Source organism: Scyliorhinus canicula, chromosome 18 (assembly GCF_902713615.1).
Source record: "Scyliorhinus canicula chromosome 18, sScyCan1.1, whole genome shotgun sequence".
Taxonomy (NCBI): Eukaryota; Metazoa; Chordata; class Chondrichthyes; order Carcharhiniformes; family Scyliorhinidae; genus Scyliorhinus; species Scyliorhinus canicula.
The window spans coordinates 23,155,480-23,176,291 of NC_052163.1; the positions used below are offsets into that span (position 1 = coordinate 23,155,480).

The window sequence follows — 20,812 nt, forward strand, 5'->3', positions numbered from 1 at the left end:
GTGAAGCTGCTGTATTCGGCCCCGATGGCGAGTGTGGTTACAAACGGGAGGAGGTCAGAGTATTTTGGGCTCCATCGAGGTACCAGGCAGGGATGCCCCCTATCCCCCTTACTATCTGCATTAGCGATCGAACCGTTGGCGATGGCACTGAGGGGTTCAGGGGGGTGGAGAGGACTGACAAGGGGAGGGGAGGAACATCGGGTATCACTCTATGCGGATGATTTGTTGTTATATGTGGCGGACCCGGAAGGGGGAATGCCGGAGGTAATGGAAATACTAGCGGAGTTTGGGGACTTTTCGGGATATAAATTAAATGTGGGTAAAAGTGAGGTCTTTGTGATACACCCGGGAGATCAGGGGGAGGGAATTGGGCGGCTCCCCTTTAAGAGAGCAGTAAAGAGCTTCAGGTACTTGGGGGTGCAGGTGGCAAGGAACTGGGGGACCCTCCACAAGCTGAACTTTTCAAGGCTGGTGGAGCAGATGGAGGAGGAGTTCAAGAGGTGGGACATGGTACCGCTGTCGCTAGCAGGGAGGGTGCAGTCAGTCAAAATGACGGTCCTCCCGAGGTTCTTGTTTCTGTTCCAGTGTTTGCCCATCTTTCTCCCCAGGGCCTTCTTCAAGAAGGTAACTAGCAGCATTATGGGCTATGTGTGGGCGCATGGCACCCCTAGAGTGAGAAGGATTTTCTTGGAACGGAGTAGGGACAGTGGAGGATTAGCGCTACCCAATCTTTCCGGATACTACTGGGCGGCGAACGCATCGATGGTGCGCAAGTGGGTGATGGAGGGGGAGGGGGCAGCTTGGAAACGTATGGAGAGGGCGTCCTGCGGCAATACAAGCCTGGGGGCGCTAGTAACGGCACCATGGCCGCTCCCCCCCACAAGGTATACCACGAGTCCGGTAGTGGCGGCCACCCATAAAATCTGGGGGCAGTGGAGGCGACACAGGGGGGAAGTGGGGGGTCTGATGGCGGCGCCACTGAGAGGGAACCACAGATTTGTCCCGGGGAACACTGGCGGGGGATTCCAGAGCTGGCACAGGGCGGGCATCAGGCAACTGAGGGACATGTTCATAGAGGGGAGGTTTGCGAGCCTGGGAGAGCTGGAGGAGAAATTTGAGCTCCCCCCGGGGAACACGTTTAGATACCTGCAGGTGAAGGCATTTGCCAGACGACAGGTGGAAGGATTTCCCTTGCTTCCCGATAGAGGGGTGAGTGATAGGGTGCTGTCAGGGGTCTGGGTCGGAGAAGGGAAGGTCTCGGACATCTACAAAATAATGCAGGAGGTGGAGGAGGTATCGATAGAGGAGCTGAAAGACAAGTGGGAAGCGGAGCTGGGAGAGCAGATAGAAGATGGGACATGGGCGGATGCCTTAGAGAGGGTCAATTCGTCGTCGTCGTGCGCAAGGTTGGGCCTCATCCAATTTAAGGTGCTGCACAGAGCCCATATGACGGGGACTAGGATGAGTCGGTTCTTCGGGGGTGAGGACAGGTGTGTTAGGTGTTCGGGAAGCCCTGCGAACCATGTACATATGTTCTGGATGTGCCCGGCACTGGAAGAGTTCTGGGAGGGGGTGGCGGGGACGGTATCGAGAGTGGTGGGAACCAGGGTCAAACCAGGGTGGGGGCTAGCGATTTTTGGGGTTGGGGTGGAGCCAGGAGTACAGGAGGCAGGGGAGGCCGGAATATTGGCCTTTGCGTCCTTGGTAGCTCGGAGAAGGATCTTGATTCAGTGGAGGGACACAAGGCCACCAAGTGTTAACACCTGGTTAAACGACATGGCAAGCTTCATCCAATTGGAAAGAATCAAATTCGCCCTGAGAGGGTCGGTACAGGGGTTCTTCCGGCGGTGGCAGCCCTTCCTTGACTTTCTGGATCAAAGATAGGAACTGGAGGTCGAAACAGCAGCAACCCGGGGAGAAAGGGAGGGGGGGGGGGGGGGGGGGAGGGGGGGGGGGGGGGGATAGCAACGAAGGGAGCACGTCAGCGGGGGGTCGCGGGCAATGACTGCCCGAGGCCATCGGCAGAAAGGGAAAAACGGTTTAGTTGCTAGACTGGTAGCGCGGGGGGGGGGGGCGCGGGGGAGGGCGTGGGAAGGATTTTCCAGGGGGGATTTGTTGTGTTATAATTTAAAATGTAGTAGGGGTAAATGTTTGTATCGAAAAATTTCAATAAAAATTATTTAAAAAAAAAAAAGAAACAGTTCAGAGAAGGGTCACTCAACTGATTCCTGGGATGAAGGAGTCATCTTATAAGAAACGGTTGGACAGGTCAGGCCTGTATCCATTGAAAGTTTAGACTCATTGAATATTTTTAAGGCCAAGTTAGAAAGGTTATTGATTGACACAGGAGTCACAGGATACTGGGTTAGACAGGAACGTGAAGACCACAATCAGGTCAGCCATGATCTTATCAAATGGCAGAGTAGGCTCAAGGGGTCGATTGGCACACTCCTCTTAATCTTATGTTCATATGTATGTATATGAAAATGAAAAATGAACACTGCCATATAGACTACAACACAAAGCCATTAAACTATTGCACAATAGTTTTCTATTCCATCCTGCGACCTGCCCACATCCTCCAACAAAATGTGTTGAGTAAAAGGCAGCCACCAGTTCCTGTTCACACGTTTGTCATAGCTGCTATACACCATTAACAACTGTGTGTTTAAGTACAATTATGCATACACCCAAAGGTCCATTTTAAAAAGGTAACCAATTCCAAAACAGTAACCTGATATACCCAACATTTTGCTTGGGCTTGTAAAACATAATGATCTACAGTATTAATTAATTCTATATGGCAGTGTTGATGTAAAGAACATAAGAAATATGAGCCTTAGAGACTGCTCTGTCATCAGTTTGATGCCTGATCAGCTTCTACCTCAAATTAACTTGCCTACACTACCACATATCCTTCTTCCCTTCGTACCTACGAGTCTATCAATCACGGTTATGAATATGCAGTACAAATTAACTGCGAATTCCATCGCCCTCTGGAGTAGAGAATTACAAAGATTCACCATCCTCTGAGTGAAGAAATTTGCCACCTCAGTCCTAAATGGTCAACCCCTTATCCTGCGATGTGACCCCTAGCTCGAAGCCGTCTGGCCAGGAGAAACAGCCTCTTAATAATAGACATTTTGATTTCTCACTCTGCCCAAATGATAATTTTGATAATGTAATCGGATCAAAACAAGGTCGGGCAATACGGTGGCGCCCTCATGGCGCCGAGGCCCCTGTGGCGTTTGCATATTCTCCCCATGTCTGTGTGGGTCTCACCCCCACAACCCATAAAGATGCGCAGGGTAGATGAATTGGTCATGCTAAAATGCCCCTTAATTGGAAAAAAAAATTGGATATTCTAAATTTATTGTAAACAAAAGATCAAAATGAGGTCACCCGACTGTAAAATTAATGCTTTGCTCTTTAGCACTGTACTAAAGTTCACAAATCACATCAAAAATTCAAAAAAATATGAGCGGCACGTGACACAGTGGTTAGCACTGGGACTGCGGTGCTGAGGACTCGGGTTCAAATCCCGGCCTTGGGTCACTGTCCGTGTGGAGTTTGCATATTCTCCCAGTGTCTGCGTCGGTTTCACCCGCACAACCCAAAGATATGCAGGTTAGGTGGATTGGCTACGCTAAATTGCCCCTTAATTGAAAAAAAATAATTGGGTACTCTAAATTTATTTTAAAAAAGAAACAAAAACAAAATTCAAAAAATTGCTTCTCAGCAAACTTTAAGGAAACAAAAGCTATGGCTCTGTAACCATGGCAAGTTCAGAATTCCAAAGAAAATGGATACTGGTCCAAACTATGACGGTCAGACTTCTGAAGAAACATTCAATTTTAACTTTGCAAAGAATATGCTGTCATTCAAAACTGTACCATATCTGTGTCAGTGAACGGCTCTATTTGTTTAAGCTTTTGTTTTAGAAGCAAATGCAGGACAAACGTTGCTCTGAACATGAATTCCATTCACATGCAAATACACGCAGAACTTTTAACAAGAGATTTACTGACAGCAGCTTCCTGCGGAGTATGGGCAGAGCCAACATAACACATTTTTAACTGACAGAACCGAACTTACAACCAATTAAACATTTATCTGGAGGCAGAAATTTCCGCTTTTATGAACCAATGTTCTTCGTATCTAATAAACGCACTCAATTATAGAAGCAGTGTTGGGACCATCTCACTGGAATCAAGAATCAACAGCATAAACCTTCCCTGAACAAAAGTGACAGATTTGCGTTTTTGGAATTCATCCCATGTTATATTGTGGGATAATTTCCACTTCAAGTGATTCCACATTTAAAGCGGCAACATGTGTTCTATATTTTAGTTTGCACAGAAGGGTGGTTCCAGAGAGCAAAATATAAAAACCAGGTGCAAAAGTTGGCCATACACATTTTGCTCAAGTCATGAATGTGACTTGTAGACATCTAATAATGCAAAAATTGAGTTACAGTTGCTTTATATGGCAAGTTTATGACTTCACTTTTCTAGGTGTAGACTTTCACTGATGTTGAGCAACATTTGCACAGCCAATCTGGAAAATGACACTGTGAAGCAGGAAAGAAACAAATGATCCCCGATTGCATCCACATTTCCATTTTACACATTTTTGAATTGTGATTGTACACAGAACGTGACAAAGAAATCAGGTTAATTTTTCGAATCAAGTATAACATAATTACATGCTACAATGGCATTAAGAAGTTGGTGGTGGTGGGGGGGGGGGGGGGGGGGGGGGGGAGACTCTGGGAGAAATTGGTCATAAAACAGTAACTATAAAAAAAAGCTAAAACTACATTTTTGCAACTCGCTGCCCAAGGGCTCTGACAACAATGATCATCACTTGTGCTGCAGCCTAAGTCAATGTACAGTTTAGAATCAAAATGTGCAATTTTACCAAGTTAACACTTTGAATTGCAATACTGATTTGATGCCTATTATTTCCTCTCCATGGCATTAACTTGTAACGGCAACACAAAGTTACACAAAACATAAGATTTGATTCCAAGTTGAACCAGTGCGGCAAAAACGCAACTGACTTCAGTGTTCAGCACTAGAGAAGTGATAGAAAAGTAGAAAATAAGCCAGAGCTCCTGTTTCTGATTGTAATTCTGTGACCACACTAGAGAGGGTACAGGAGAGATTTACAAAGATGCTGCCAGGAATTGAGAACTTTAGCCAGAAGGCTGGATAGGTTGGGGATTATTTTCTTTGGAATAAAGGAGGCTAAACAGAGATTTAATTGAATGTAAAGAACGATAAGGAGCCTAGACAGAATGGACAAGAAAGAACTATTTATATTTGAAGAAATGTCAATAACCAGGGGACAAATTTAAAGTAACTGGCCGAAGAATTAACAGGGAATGGAGATTTGTTTTCGACCAGAGGGTGGAGGTCTGGAATTCATTCACTGCCTGAAAAGGGTGGTCGAGGCAGAAACTCGGACCACATTTAAAACTCTTGGGATGTACACATCAAGTACTGTAGTGTACAAGATTACGGATCAAGAACTGAAAAGTGCGATTAGGCTGTATAGCTTGTTCTCAGCTGGCACAAATACAATGTGCTGACTGGCTTCCCTATGCGCATTAATTTTCTATTTCTAATTGTACCGGTGAACATTGGGCGAATACCATTCTTATCACTGCCCAGTGACCAACAACATGCATTTTTATAGAGCCTTAAACCCAAGTAAAATCCCCAATGGGCTCCACAGGTGCTTTATCACACAAATAATGAATGATCCCAAGTCACAAAAGGAGTTATTAAAGCCTCGGTCAAAAAATAGGTTTTGAGTTAACCGCAGGCAACTGTATGTGGGCAAAGAGGATGGCCATGTCCTTTCCTCCAATGCTAGATATTTACCTATGAATACATTTTGCAACAAAAAAGTAAGAAGTCTTATAACACCAGGTTAACGTCCAACAAGTTTGTTTCAAATCACTAGCTTTCGGTGCGCAGCTCCTTCCTCAGGTGAATCAAATAAAAAAAGTGGTATAAGTTTTATATTATAATTTGACTTTACTCACTACCAGCTTTAATATTGGAACCAGATATTATTTGGTTTACAACACTATAAAATTGTGCTGTCTTATCCTTGATGAGTCTTGGGACTTTCATGTGGAGGCTAGGTTGCAGAAGGGCAGAAATCTGGAATGAAGCTTTCACCCAAGGTGTTGGGAGAGGGGGTTGCACAATGATTCGCTGATGTTTTGATAACTTTTTCTACTGTTTTCCACATGTTTCCTACTCCCATTTCTGCACTGCCTTTCTTGACCATTTTGGCTGAGATTCAGCACACATTCTTTTTGTGTATTCTTTCTTTCAGTGGACTTAAGATGCCAGGCACTAAGAAACACAGTGAGGAAGTTGTCACTTGATTGGAATTGACGAAGATACTCACTGAATATTTGTGATTTAGCTGGAAGTACAAAGTCAGCTCTGATCACGCACCGTCACCCCATCTGAGATTTAGGAACTTTTAATTTATAATTCACATGGTCAGAATGTGAATGAGCAAAATTTCAATCGTAATGACATGTATTTACTCAGGCCCCTTCACGCCCAATCCTTCTCCTTAACTGGCCAGACTGTTGAGCCCTGGCAATGTGTTTTGTGAAACTTTGGTAAAATACTTCACTTACTGAAATGTAATATTTCCCTTCCTCCTCAAGAATACACCTTGAATGAATGGTATAGGGGAGTTACTTCACATCCCAGATCGTTTTTGTTTGGGAGCCCATCACAGGTAGTTTTACATCTTTTTCTATAGCTTGAAACTTTGAAATAGTTGTACTGGACAAATTAGTTTAAAATATTTATCTTAATCTGTAAGCATGAGATATTCGCAACCGTTAGTTAACACATGCAGCTTTTAAAACATCTAACGATTAATCAGAATTGTTATACTGTAATTCACAGCCACCAATGATAGTCCAAAACATTTCCCACTAACAGGAAGAGGTTTTTGGTATGATATTTTATTCTACATTTTCAAAATTTGAATCCCAAAAGATCTCAAAATGCCTTTAAGGAAATGGTTTGAAATTCAATTAAAAACTGCTATGTGCTGGCTGGGATCTCACAATAGAAATCTTTGAACTGAAAATTTGGTATCGTTGAAAATTTGTTCTATCTCTTGAAGATTAATTTTGTTTAAATAGTGAGCCCTCAGGCAACATTACTGCTAACAGATCCAAATAAACACATGAACTTCACAATATTATTCATTTAAAATATCTGATTTACCCCAAGAAATAGGCAATTTATTGTTGCCACACTGGTTGACAGCAACAATCCTGTTTCCCAATCATGTCCGCATTACAGAGATCCTACACCGATTGACCTTCACACAAAAATAATCTAAACCAAAAACAAAGAGCCCCCAAAATTATTAATTTGGAAAATTATTTCCTTATTTACCTAAAGGTTTAATTGAATTTAAAAATGCCAATCCAATTTTTCTATATTTCTATTTGCAACCATTAAGATTAAATTATTAACCCCATACTTTAAGCTTCCATTCTCTCTAATTAAATGTATAATGAGTTATTATTGCTAGTCATAGAATCATAAGAATCTTTAACGTGGAGGAGGCAGCCCTTTGGCACGTCGATCATGCACCAACCCTCTAAAAGAGCACCCTACCTAAGTCCACTGCTCTGCTCTATTGGTGTAATCCTGGACACTAAGGGACAACTTTAGCATGGCCAATCCACCTAACCTGCTCACCTTTGGACTTTGGGGGGAAACCGGAGTACCTGGAGGAAACTCAAGCAGATACAGGGAGAACATGCAAACTCCACAAAGTCACCCAAGGCTGTAATTGAACCTTGGTCCCTGTTGCTGTGAGGCTACAGTGCTAACCACTGTACCATGGTGCCACACAGTCAGAATCTTAAGAACAATGAAATGAAGGCTTTACTCAGCATGTCAAATGTACCCCAGCAAACTGAATCCGTTGGACCATGGACTCCACAATAAATGATAAGTTACTTACCGGAGCTCCTAATCTTTCCAAATTGTCCAGGAAATATTTAACAGATTCTCCCTGGAAAAAAAAAGGGAAAATGCCAATTAGTACACCATCAGATGATGTGTCTTTAAACTTGGATAGGTAAGCTATCTATACAGATAGTGCGAACTATTTTGAAACTTACTGTTCACATGTTCAGAAACATAAATACAAAACAGCTTAACAGTGTTCAAATTTTGCACCATTCTTTTGCAAATTCAATTTGAGCAATTAAAGAATGTGTACTGTTTTGCACTCTTTCTTGGAACATTTTATTACAGGCGTGTCCTAGGTGCAGCCTGCAGGCTGGATGCGGCACGCAAGGCAATATTTAGTGGTCCACCACGTCCATCGAGTGTAGGTAATGTTTCAACTTCAAAGCATCCCAGAAAGAATCTCAAAAGTGCCCAGTGCCTGCTCGCCAATCACAGGCTGATAGTTGGTCATTGGCGAGCCTATTATGAGCAATTGGAGGATGAAACCAGCCTGTGATTGGACAAGTAGAATGCCATCAGTTGTCAGAGGTCTCCTCTGCCTGACTTGAAACATTAGCCTGACTGCTAAAGGGGCAGTGGGTCAAATCGCAGGTGGTGTGTGCGTACAAGAGAGAGAGAGACAGAGAAAGGGGGCGCACCGTGCGAGAGAGAGAGAGAGAGAGAGAGAGAGAGAGAGAGAGAGAGAGAGAGAGAGAGAGAGAGAGAGAGAGAGACAGAGAGAGACAGAGAAAGGGGGCGTGCCGTGCGAGAGAGAGAGAGACAGAGCGAGAGACAGAGAAAGGGGGTGTGCCGTGCGAGAGAGAGAGAGACAGAGACAAAGGGGGCGAAAAAGAGAGCGGCCTGCACGAGAGACAAAGAGAGCGGCCTACGCAAGAGATACAGAGAGCGGCCTGCGCAAGAGATACAGAGAGCGGCCTGCGCAAGAGATACAGAGAGCGGCCTGCGCAAGAGATACAGAGAGCGGCCTGCGCAAGAGATACAGAGAGCGGCCTGCGCAAGAGATACAGAGAGCGGCCTGCGCAAGAGATACAGAGAGCGGCCTGCGCAAGAGATACAGAGAGCGGCCTGCGCAAGAGATACAGAGAGCGGCCTGCGCAAGAGATACAGAGAGCGGCCTGCGCAAGAGATACAGAGAGTGGCCTGCGCAAGAGATACAGAGAGCGGCCTGCGCAAGAGATACAGAGAGCGGCCTGCGCAAGAGACACAGAGAGCGGCCTGCGCAAGAGATACAGAGAGCGGCCTGCGCAAGAGATACAGAGAGCGGCCTGCGCAAGAGATACAGAGAGCGGCCTGCGCAAGAGATACAGAGAGCGGCCTGCGCAAGAGATACAGAGAGCGGCCTGCACAAGAGATAAAGAGAGCGGCCTGCACAAAAGATACAGAGAGCGGCCTGCACAAGAGATACAGAGAGCGGCCTGCACAAGAGATACAGAGAGCGGCCCGCACAAGAGATACAGAGAGCGGCCTGCACAAGAGATACCGAGAGCGGCCTGCACAAGAGATACAGAGAGCGGCCTGCACAAGAGATATAGAGAGCGGCCTGCACAAGAGATACAGAGAGCGGCCTGCACAAGTGATACAGAGAGCGGCCTGCACAAGTGATACAGAGAGCGGCCTGCGCAAGAGAAAGAAAGCATGTTGTATGAGAATGTGCGCTGCGCGACAGTGCACGCGAGTTAGGGGGCAGGGGCAAGAAGAGGTCATATCTGGACCTGGGAGGACAAGGTCGCCTCTAGCTTGGGGAGCTGTGTGTGGTAAGTGTATCAAGGGCACTCTCTGTATCAAGGGCAGTGCGTGACACCGAGTGAGTGTGCAGGGGCAAGTGCAAGAAATGAGTGTGGGGAGATGAGCGAGTCTGCCTTATGCCCAATCTCAGTTTTTGCACTTACTCGCACCACGTATACACACACCCGCTCCCACTCACCAACCATCTTACATCCTGTGAATTTTTATAACTTACTCTTTTTTAACTTCACAACTGATTGCTAGGACATAGCTGTACTCTTGTTCAGCAATTGTTTCTCTCCTTCAAATTCAACTTCTTTCTGAATTTCAGTTCATTGTGGTGGCAACCATTATTCTGAAGCTTGCTCGTGAGCCCCATGAGATAAAATATGCAAATCTGCCGCCCCCATGCAAAATGGTTGGGCAAGCCTGTCTTACTACAAGGTCCTATATAATTCTACGTTGATGCATCTTGCCTACACACAAATACTGTCATATTTTGAGCACACCCATTAAGAATAATTTACCCATATTAATCTTTGCAGCATACTCAAATGCTTTGCTTAAGAAATTTTATTTTAAATGATAAGAACATATGAGCAAAAGACTGAGTCAAACATTCTGAAGCAAAAAAATTACATATGCTTATATATAACAATAACGTATACTCAAAATTACACGTTCACGTGAGATGGAAAAAATATTGCAATCTTCGGGACACAATGAAAAATTGTATTCGCCATCAAAACCAATTGCCAATTGTTTTTAAGTTAGTACACTAGATACTTGCTTGGTTTAATCCCCAGTTGTGGACCTCAGTTGGGGAACGGTCAACAATTTAAAAAGTTTGAAAATCACTGTAAAAGCCTCTGGTTGACTTTCCAAATTTTACTTCAATTGCTCACTGCAAGGATTATAAAAGCTTGCACCTCGTGGAGTCCTTTCCAGACAACTTGTCTACCAAACTGAGGTTCTTTTTATTTTGATAACCATGGCTGTTAACCCAACACTACAAAACACAATTTAGCACAGGACAGTTTTGCCACCTTGATCATTAAAACTCAATTAAAAGGTTGAAGCATATGAAAAGGCACAACTGCTCCCGACTAAGGTACTAACATTTTACGTCAATGGCCTTTTTTGTCAGAATTTGATTTCCTTCTTCCGCCCACTGATGCTGTTTGACCTGTGGAGTATTTCCAGTAGTTCTCTTTTTTATTTCAATTTCCAGCACATGTAGTATTTTATGCTTCTAATACAAGTAAAATAAGACTCACTACTGGACAATTTTTGTCAGCCATTTGGAGCCACTACTACATGTTAATTTTTCAAATTTACTCCAACGGTTCAAACATACAGCGTTTGTTATAGGAAATACTGCTGAGATTGGTATTCCAAAAACTAGTTTTCAACGCAGCATTCAAAAGTTTACAACGTAACTTGCATTTTGATGTACTATATTTGTATAGGATATTAATGAAAAAATTAATACTTATAGAATAAATGTTTTTAAAAATAAATTTAGAGTACCCAATTATTTTTTCCAATTAAGGGGCAATTTAGAGTGGCCAATTCACCTAACCTGCACATCTTTTTGGGTTGTGGGGGCGAAACCCATGCAGACACGGGGAGAATGTGCAAACTCCACATGGACAGTGACCCAGGGCCGGGATTTGAACCCAGGTCCTCAGCGCCGTAGGCAGCAATGCTAACCACTGTGCTGCCCCTTATAGAATAAAGTTGGAGGTTATTGTGGATTTTGCACATAAGAATCTGTTGACAGTATACAGCGGGAAAAGAATTAATAAGAATTATGTTGCTGAACAGAGCATATATCACTCATTTCTAAACCTTATTCTGGTATATGGTACTCTAAGTCCATGTTAGAAAGGTCCAAATTAGGGCAGTTCAGAATTCCTTGTAGAAAAGAAAGTAATGTTTTAATTTGCAAAACCTATGAAATCTTTATCTATTGATACCATAGCTTGTAAACTCATCCCAAAGCCGCCAAGACTCGATCCCCACTCCAGGACATGAGCCCAAAATCTACACTGATACTGATAAACCAGTGCAATACTGAGGGAGCTCTGCAATCATAATAATTAAATTAATGGCCTGTCTACCCTGTCAGGTGGACTTAAAAGATTCAAGACACTATTTTGAAGATCAGCAGGGCACATATCCCTCAACCAATACCACCAAAACAGATTACCGGATCATTATCACACTACAGTTTTTATGACCATTGCACTTTATAAGATGGTAATGTTTTAAGCTGTCTCCTTTAATTCAAGGTAAAGAAGTTGTTTGGGCAGAGGGATGCTACCTTGGTGACACCATTCCTGGAGCAGGGTGCAATTTTGGTCTCATTATTTGCAATAGAGGGAGTTCGGCAAAGATTTATCAGACTGATTCCTGGGATGGCAGGATTGTCATATGTAGAGATATTGGGTCGTCTGGGCATCTATTCACTGAAATTTAGAAGAATGAGAGGGGATCTAATTGAAGCATATAAAGTTCTGACAGGGCTGGATGCAGGGATGTTGTTTCATCTACTTGGGGGTCTAGAATAAGGGGGGGGGGGGGGTCACAGTCTGAGGATACAAGGTAGGCCAGTGAATTGAGGAGAAACTTCTTCACAGACGGTGGTGAACCTGTGGAATTCCCTACTACCGAAGGGTGGAGGCCAAACCACTGAACAGTTAAGAGAGAAATAGATTTTTAGAATCCAGTGGTGTCAAAGGATATGAGGAGAGCAGGTACACATGATGTGGAAATAAAGGTCAGCCATGATCATGATGAATGGCGGAGCAGGCTAGAAGGGCCGAATACCCTACTTCTGCTCCTATTTTCTATGGCCTCCTATGTAGTCTGCCCAGAGACAAGTCCATGTGACCTGCTTACCACAGGGGCAGCTCAAAGCTTATTGAAAGTACGGTGCAAGTTTTAATGCCTGCACACAATGGAAGAGGCATTGGAAGAGGTTTACTGCGTACAGACCCAGAGTCTGAAGCATCAGTCAGGCAGAGAATTTAAAAAGATCCAGAGGATCTCAGCTCCATGGTGTAGGTCATTAAAGCTCATTTTAGGTGCGCGGGAAGCCCAGCAAATCATGTCCACATGTTTTGGGCATGCCCGAAGCTTAGAATGTTTTGGAAGGGTTTCGCGAAGGCAATGTCCACAGTACTCAAAACACGGGTGGTGCAGAGTCCGGAGATGGCCTCACGGTAGCATGGTGGTTAGCATCAATGCTTCACAGCTCCAGGGTCCCAGGTTCGATTCCCGGCTGGGTCACTGTCTGTGTGGAGTCTGCACGTCCTCCCCGTGTGTGCGTGGGTTTCCTCCGGGTGCTCCGGTTTCCTCCCACAGTCCAAAGATGTGCGGGTTAGGTGGATTGGCCATGCTAAATTGCCCGTAGTGTAAGGTTAATGGGGGGATTGTTGGGTTACAGGTATACGGGTTACGTGGGTTTAAGTAGGGTGATCATTGCTCGGCACAACATTGAGGGCCGAAGGGCCTGTTCTGTGCTGTGCTGTACTGTTCTATGGCGATCTTTGGAGTGTCGACAGAGCCAGGAGTTCAAGGGGCGAAAGAGGCTGACGTCTTGGCCTTTGCCTCCCTGGTAGCCCGGAGGCGGATCTTATTAATGTGGAGGGACTCGAAGCCCCCCCCCCCCCAACCCACCGAGTGTAGAGACCTGGTTAGTGACATGGCTGGGTTTCTCAGTCTCAAGAAAATAAAGTTCGCCTTAAGAGGGTCAATGGTTGGGTTCACCCGGACGTGGCAGCCGTCCGTCGACTTTCTCGGGGAAAATTAAAATGTGAGCAGAAGAGGGTCGAATTGTTGTTTTACGGTTGGGGTGTGTGAAGACTGTCATGGGGGTGGAAATGTTTATTGTACGATGTTTATGTCACTGTTATTCTTACAAAAACTTGCAAATACCCTAATAATATTTTTTTTAAATAAAAGCCCATTTTGAAGAATTGCAGGGGTACATATATGAGAGTGGTGGAGGCACACATGAAGATTCCTCCACTTGAAGGCACAATCCTTGGTGAGGGCCTACATTCGTGATGCCGAAATTCCATTGCATGGTGTGTCATTCATCCTGTCTGGTTTCGAAGATGGAAGCTGGGCGAAGCGAGTCCTGTTCCTGGTGAGAAGTAAATGGGGTGAGCTCCCGACCGAGTTCAAAAATTGGCTGTAATGCTTAGACATAGACCAGTAAAGCACAGAACAGGCCCTTCGTCCCTCGATGTTGTGCCGAGCCATGATCACCCTACTCAAACCCACGTATCCACCCTATACCCGTAACCCGTAACCCAACCCCCCCCCCCCCCCCCCCCCCCCCCCCCCTAACCTTACTTTTTAGGACACTACGGGCAATTTAGTATGGCCAATCCACCTAACCCGCACATCTTTGGACTGTGGGAGGAAACCGGAGCACCCGGAGTAACCCTGATTTAGTGTTGGCTAGTCAGATCTGATGGAACACAACATATGCTGTCTTCGAGGCCGGTGGGCAGTCTGGCCCTTTCTTGTCCCGTTTTTGATGCATATCATTAGGGGTTGGGATTGGCTGAGCCTGCCAGGTTGTTCCCCCCTGCTGGGGCCTAGGTTGTGGACCGCCTGGGTCTTGGAGAGACAGCATGGCAAATTATGGTGTCTCGTGCTTCAAACGTTTGAATCCTTGAGAGAGCCTGAAGCGTGCTTGTTGATCCTATCATTCATCTTCTTGTGCAATATGGAAGATGTCTTTATCCTGTAAATTGTCTTGCAGTTCTTCTGTAATCCTGATCATTGCTCACTGTTGATCGTGGTGTCCTTGCTTAGATCGAGGGGATTCTATGACACCGACCGGGGCATGAGAAACACATCATGATTTCTCGCATAGTTATTATCAAATCTACACCTGCTCTTGGAATCAGCACTCTACTTAAACCTACACCTCCAATCTGTCCCCATAACCCAGTAACCCCACCTAACCTTTTGGACACTAAGGGGCAATTTATCACGGCCAAAACACCTAACCTGCACATCATTGGACTGTGGGAGGAAACCCACAAAGATATGGGGAGAAAGTGCAAACTCCACAGAGTCACCAGAGACCGGAATTGAATCCAGGGCCCTGGAGCTGTGAAGCAGCAGTGCAAGGCACTGGGACCAGAAACGTATACTCAGAAACTTTGTTTAAAAGGACACTGGAATATTCAGTCTGCTGGTGCAGAAGAGATTCTGAGAAAGCCAAAAGCAGTTTGGGCATTTACACACAAGACTACATTTCTGTTCAGGGCATCACGGTGGCACAGTGGTTAGCACTGCTGCCTCACAGCACCGAGGTCCCAGGTTCGATCCCGACTCTGGGACACTGTCCGTGTGGATTTTGCACATTCTCCCCGTGTCTGCGTGGGTCTCACCCCCACAACTCAAAGATGTACAGGATAGGTGAATTGGCCGTGCTAAATTGTCCCTTAATTGGAAAAAAATAATTGGGTACTAAATTTATTTTAAAAGAGACTACAATTCTGCTCAAGTATGGTATTGTGTACAAATGAGACATGAGGTTTTTGGTTTTGCTGAAGAGTTTAATGGAGGATATATTTTCTGTATTTTAGTGTATTTGTTAGCTAAGCAGTTTTTCAATGTGATTTTAGTTACAGTAAAAGTTTAAAAATGTGAAATCTTGGCGTGCAACCTTTGTGTCCATCACACGGAAATTTATATCTCTTTTCTAAAGTTGTCACTAAGGTGATTGTAACACTGCACAAATTGATTGCCCTTTTTGTGGTGGTTTTAAAATAAAGTCCGCAGGCCTCAGAGGTTCAAACAAAGAGCTTTATAAGAAAATGGTAACACTAAAGGCTATGTTACACTGTCCGTTTGCTGGCACAAACAGCTGATTATGTCGTCTGATTGGTCTCATAAAATGCCCGTTCTACTGCAAGGCGGCTAGTGAGGAAACACTAGAAGTACCATGAATAAACAACACTTTCCTCCAATATGCCAACAGCAATGACACTCCAAAACACATCAGTGGCTGTGAGCATTTTAGGATGGCCTAACATTTTGAAAAGAACTATATAATTGCAAGGTCTGTCTTAAAGGATGAATTGCAACAATTTCCTTGCTTTTAAGCTGAAAGTTTCCAGCATTACTGCTGAGCAGTAGAAATAATAAGGCTATATTCATTAGATAAATGAGTATAAAACTGACCAATTCAGTCCAACAAGTGTTGGCCATGAAAACTTCTGAATCAACTTCCCTCTGTACTTCAATACATTTAATCTTCCTTTTAAAACAGCTGCTTTTAAATGTCAAACCTCATTCAAAAATTACTATTTGAATATTCCTGCTTTGCATTGGTGAATGGTACTGCACACTGTCCAGCCCACAATAGCAGGCTTCACAATGCAATCATTCTGCTTTTAGGCCTTCATCAAAATCTGAGCACACTGAAATTAGTTGAATCTTTTATTCAGAAGTGTCATCCTTGTTCTACATTGTTCTGTCTAGAGCTCAAAACTGGTTCATTGAAGATGCAGCACACAAGATTTAGTCACAACCATTATATTTTTGTTTTGACAAAGAATCATCCAGACTCAAAATGTTAGCTCCCTTTTCTCTCCACAGATGCTGTCAGACCTGCTGAGATTGTCCAGTATTTTAATTTTTTGTTGCATTATATTTTTGGCCTAATGCAAAGTTTATCGGAACACAATCAGAATTACTTTTGATTTGACTTCTGGTGGCGGCCATGGTGTGAGTAGTCGCACACAGTACAGCTCCTGCTCAAAGGCATAGGAAAGAGCTATTTCTACCCAATATTGGGTGTAATTTCGACGAAAGGGTGTCGTTGAAGGTCTGAGGAGCAATTTCCCCTGGGAGTGGTATGTCCACTGGTTACCAAACCCGACAGAAGACAGAGAAGACCTGGCCAAAGAGTTGGAGGAAACCTGCGGCGCAGTAGCAGGTGGAAGATGGCGGAGAGGGAAGGGCTGGTGCAAGGTGGAAAGCCCCAGATGGAGCAGTTGATGGCTTTTGTTAAGGAGGAGCTCCGCCAGCGGAGGAAGGAGATGCAGAGGAACGCTCAAAGGCCATCGAAGGAGCTGTGGCACCCGAAGAGCTCGATGGAGCGGGTGGAGAAGTGCGCAGATCCGAGAAATTGAAGGAGTGACCACAGCGATCGAGTGGTGGCACTGGAGGCGGAGCTCTTAAGAGACCGTTGCAAAACGTTGAGGAGCAGTAGGACACCTGGAGAAGGCAGAGCCTGCAAATCGTGGGCCTGCCTGAAGGAGTGGAAGGTGCGAGGGCCACGAGGTAGGTAATGAAGATGCTGGCAGGTATGGTGGCAGAGAGGGTGCTAAATAAGGCCCTGAAGTGGACAGAGCGCACAGGTCTCCGGGGCAGAAACCAAGAGCTGGGGAGCCACCGAGGGTGGTGATCGGAGTTTATGGAGAAAGAGATTATGCGTAGGGCCAGGGAGAAACGTACTTGCGAATGGGAGTGGAACACGGTCCAAATATATCAGGCATTGGAGCGGAGTTGGTGAAACGGCGGGCAAGGTTCAACAAGGCCACGGTGGTGCTGTACTGGCGGCTGATCAGGTTTGGGGTGGTCTACCCAACGAAGTCGGCGGGCGGGGGGGGGGGATAACTGGGTGCTGGCTTTTTGTAATGGAAACGGTTGAAGTGTAGGTAGGGATAGCGGGGGGGGGGGGGGGGGGGTGGTTAGGGTTCCTTTTGTGAGTTTGTTGTTTACTGTTGGGTTGGTATGGGGTGGTAGAGGTGAAACATTTTGGATGTTTCCACATCCCCTCTTGTTTTATGGGGCTGTTTGTGTTCACTGTTTGCTCTCGTGGGAGGTGACTTGTAGTTCAGGATGAGTCTTTGTTTGGAGGAGGGTAAGCTCATCGGGGAGCCTTCCTCCCCAAGTGGAGGAGTGGGGGGTTGGGAGGTCATTGGGAGTAGCCTTTGGGCAGGGGCTGCCACGCAAGCAAGCAATGCTGGTTCACACAAGTGAGGTGGGGAGAAGGCCGAGGTGGGGAGAAGGCCGAGGCGGGGGGGGGATTAATTTGTCGGGTGGAGAAGGGGGGCACCTGGGATGGGCTAGATACAGGGTGGAATTAACAGAGCTGGAGTTAAGTAAGTTGGGGGGGGGGGGGGGGGGGGGGGGGTGATGGATGGTAGAGGGAGGGGAATGAAGGCATAAGCCTCTGGTAAGGTTGGTGACGTGGAATGTCCTTGGACTTAATAGACCGGTTAAAAGATCACGGGTGTTTGCGCTCTTCAGGAGCTCGAGAGCAGAGGTGGCCTTTTTGCACAAGACACACCTCCGCGTAAAGGACCAGGTTAGGTTAAGGAAAGAGTGGGTCGGGCAGGTTTTCCACTCGGGATTCGATTTGACATTGAGGGGAGTGGCAATTTTAATGAGCAAGAAAATGGGATTTGTGAGTGCGAAGGAAGTGAGGGATCTGGATGGGAGATATACGTGTTTATGAATGGGGTATTGGAAGGGACGCCGGCAGTGCTGGTAAACGTGTATGCACCAAATTGGGATGATGTGGGTTTTATGAAGGGGGTGCTGGCAGTAATCCGGACTTGGCCACGCACCAGTTGATTATGGGAGGAGAATTTAACTGTGTCTTAGAGCCGAAGATAGATAGGTCAAGCCCCATGGCAAGGAAGCTGGGTGGGTTTCTGGAAAGGATGGATCCGGTGGATCCGTGGTGCTTTAAGAACCCGGGGGTGGGGAGTATTCCTTTTTTCACACTTTTATAAAGGTGACATGGTGCGGGGGGGATTATGTTGTTTAATGCTCGCGCGGATAGGGAAAGTATGGGGACAAGGCGAGTCGCATGCAAGCACACCAGATGCGAAGGCAGGTCGCGTCCAGGGAGATATTGAGTATACAGACTGGGGTTTTGTCGGAGCCGGGGAAGATAAATGAGGCTGTTGGGGAATATTATCAGGGAATGTGCACGGCGGACCCAGGGGACATAGTACATTTTTTGGATGAGCTAGAGTTTCCCCAGTTGGAGCAAGTAAAGATGCAGGTGCTGGAGGAGCCCCAGGACTGAGGGAGGTGCTGGATAGTATCAGGGGTATGAAGTCTGGGAAGGCTCCAGAGCTGGATGGATATCTGGCGGAATTTTATGAGGAGTTCGCGACGGGCCTGGCGCCACATCTTTTGGGGGCGTTTAATGAGGCATTAGAGAAGGGAGAGCTGCCGGAGACGAAGACGCAGGCAGTGATTACGTTAATCCTGAAAAAGGAGAAGGATCCAGTGGAATGTGGGTCGTAAAAGCCCATATCACTGTTGAATACTGATGTCAAAGTATTGGTTAAGTTGTTGGCGGGAAGCATGGAAGATTGTGTCCGGGGGGGGTTTGTGAAATGCAGGCAACTCTCAAGCAATATAAGAAGGTTGTTGAATGTAGTCATGAATCCTTCTGGAGCTGGATGCGGAGAAGGCATTCCATCAGGTGGAGTAGCGGTAGTTGTTTGAGGTTCCGGGAAGATTTGGGTTTGGCCCGAGGTTGGTGGCATGGGTGCGCTTGCTAAACGTGGCACCAAGGGAGAGCGAGCGAACAAATGAAATGAGCTCACGGAGCTTTGAACACAGGGGAAAATGCAGGGGTACCCACTGTTGCTGTTTGCGCTGGCCATAGAGCTTTAGGCAATGGCTCTTCGGGGTCGGCAGAGTGGCAGGGTATGATGAGTGGACAAAGGGAGCATCGGGTGTCACTGTATGCCGATGACCTATTGCTGTATGTTTTGGACTCACTGGGGAGTATGTGAAGTATCAGAGGCCTAATGGGGAGATTTGGGGAGTTCTTGGGCTATAAGTTGAATGAAGGGAAAAGTGAAATGTTCCCAGTGAAGGAGTTGGGAAGGCGAGTAAATTAGGGGAGGTGCCTTTTAAGGTGGCTAGGGATAGGTTCAGGTATTTGGGGATTCAGGTAGCGAGGGAATAGATGATGCTCCACAAGTGGAATTTAACGAAGCTGGCGGAGGAGACCTGGGGGCATCTTAGGAGGTGGGATATGTTCCAACTGACTTTGGCGGGGAGAGTCCAAGTGGTAAAAATGAATATTCTGCTAAGGTTTCCGTTTAGTTTTCAGACACTCATAATCTTTATACCAAAGGCCTTTTTCGGAAGTCGGACACGATTATTTCAGACTTTGTATGGGCGGAGAAGGTGCCACGGGTCAGGAGGACTCTGCTACAGAGGCAGTGGCATTGCCAAACCTGCTTCATTATTATTGAGCAGCGAATGTGGAAAAGGTGCGGCGATGGTGGGGAGGAGAGGGGATCGAATGGCTCAGGATGGAAGAGGAAAAAGGACGGCAGTTTTGCCAATGGTGCTAAAGAGGTATTCAGGGAGGCCAGTGGTGCAGTCCACGGTTAAGTTTTGGAACCAGTTGAGGAGGTATTTTAGGATGATGGGGATGTTGTTTAACACCGTTGTGTGAGTATCATGGGTGTGAGTTGGGGGGGGAGATGGATAGAGTGTATAGGAGGTAGAGGAAAATGGGGCTGGTCATGGTCAGGGACTGTGTGGAGGAAGGATTTGCCATTCTGGAGGAGCTCAGGGAAAGGGTTGAGCTCCCGAGATGGAGTGAGTTCAGGTACCTGCAAGTAACGGACCTTGTGTGAAAGGTCTGGAATGAGTTCCCTAGGTTGCCGAGATAGACCCTGCTGGAGCGACTGTTGCTTCCTGATGTAGAAGGAGAGGGCAGAATTGGAGAAATATATAGGTGGCTGGGAGGGCAAGGTGGTGAGCGGGAGGTGAAGATCAAGGAAAAATTGGAAGGGGAGTTGGGAGGGCGATCAATTGGAGAGTAACCACCCAATGGTGGTTAGGTGTCGTTCCATCAAAAAACAATTTCTTGTGGAAGCCGACAAAGATGTTGCTGAGCACGGGTCAAGAGGGGATCCCACGGCATTACGGACATTATTGCTGTCATTAAAACTGAACCCAACTGTACGAGTCGCCAAGTTCATAAGTTCAATTAATGTAGATTCAGACAACAGCAGTGCACCCAGATCACCATG

General features: G+C 45.9%; 1 protein-coding gene across 1 annotated transcript in view; it reads right to left on the reverse strand.

The window, feature by feature from the left end:
• gna13a (guanine nucleotide binding protein (G protein), alpha 13a) overlaps positions 1-20,812 on the reverse strand; it is an 80,082-nt gene that overhangs the window by 19,619 nt on the left and 39,651 nt on the right. The window contains exon 2 of the mRNA XM_038776437.1: positions 8,023-8,073. Within this exon, the coding sequence (XP_038632365.1) occupies positions 8,023-8,073 (51 nt within the window). The remainder of the gene's footprint in view (positions 1-8,022; positions 8,074-20,812) is intronic.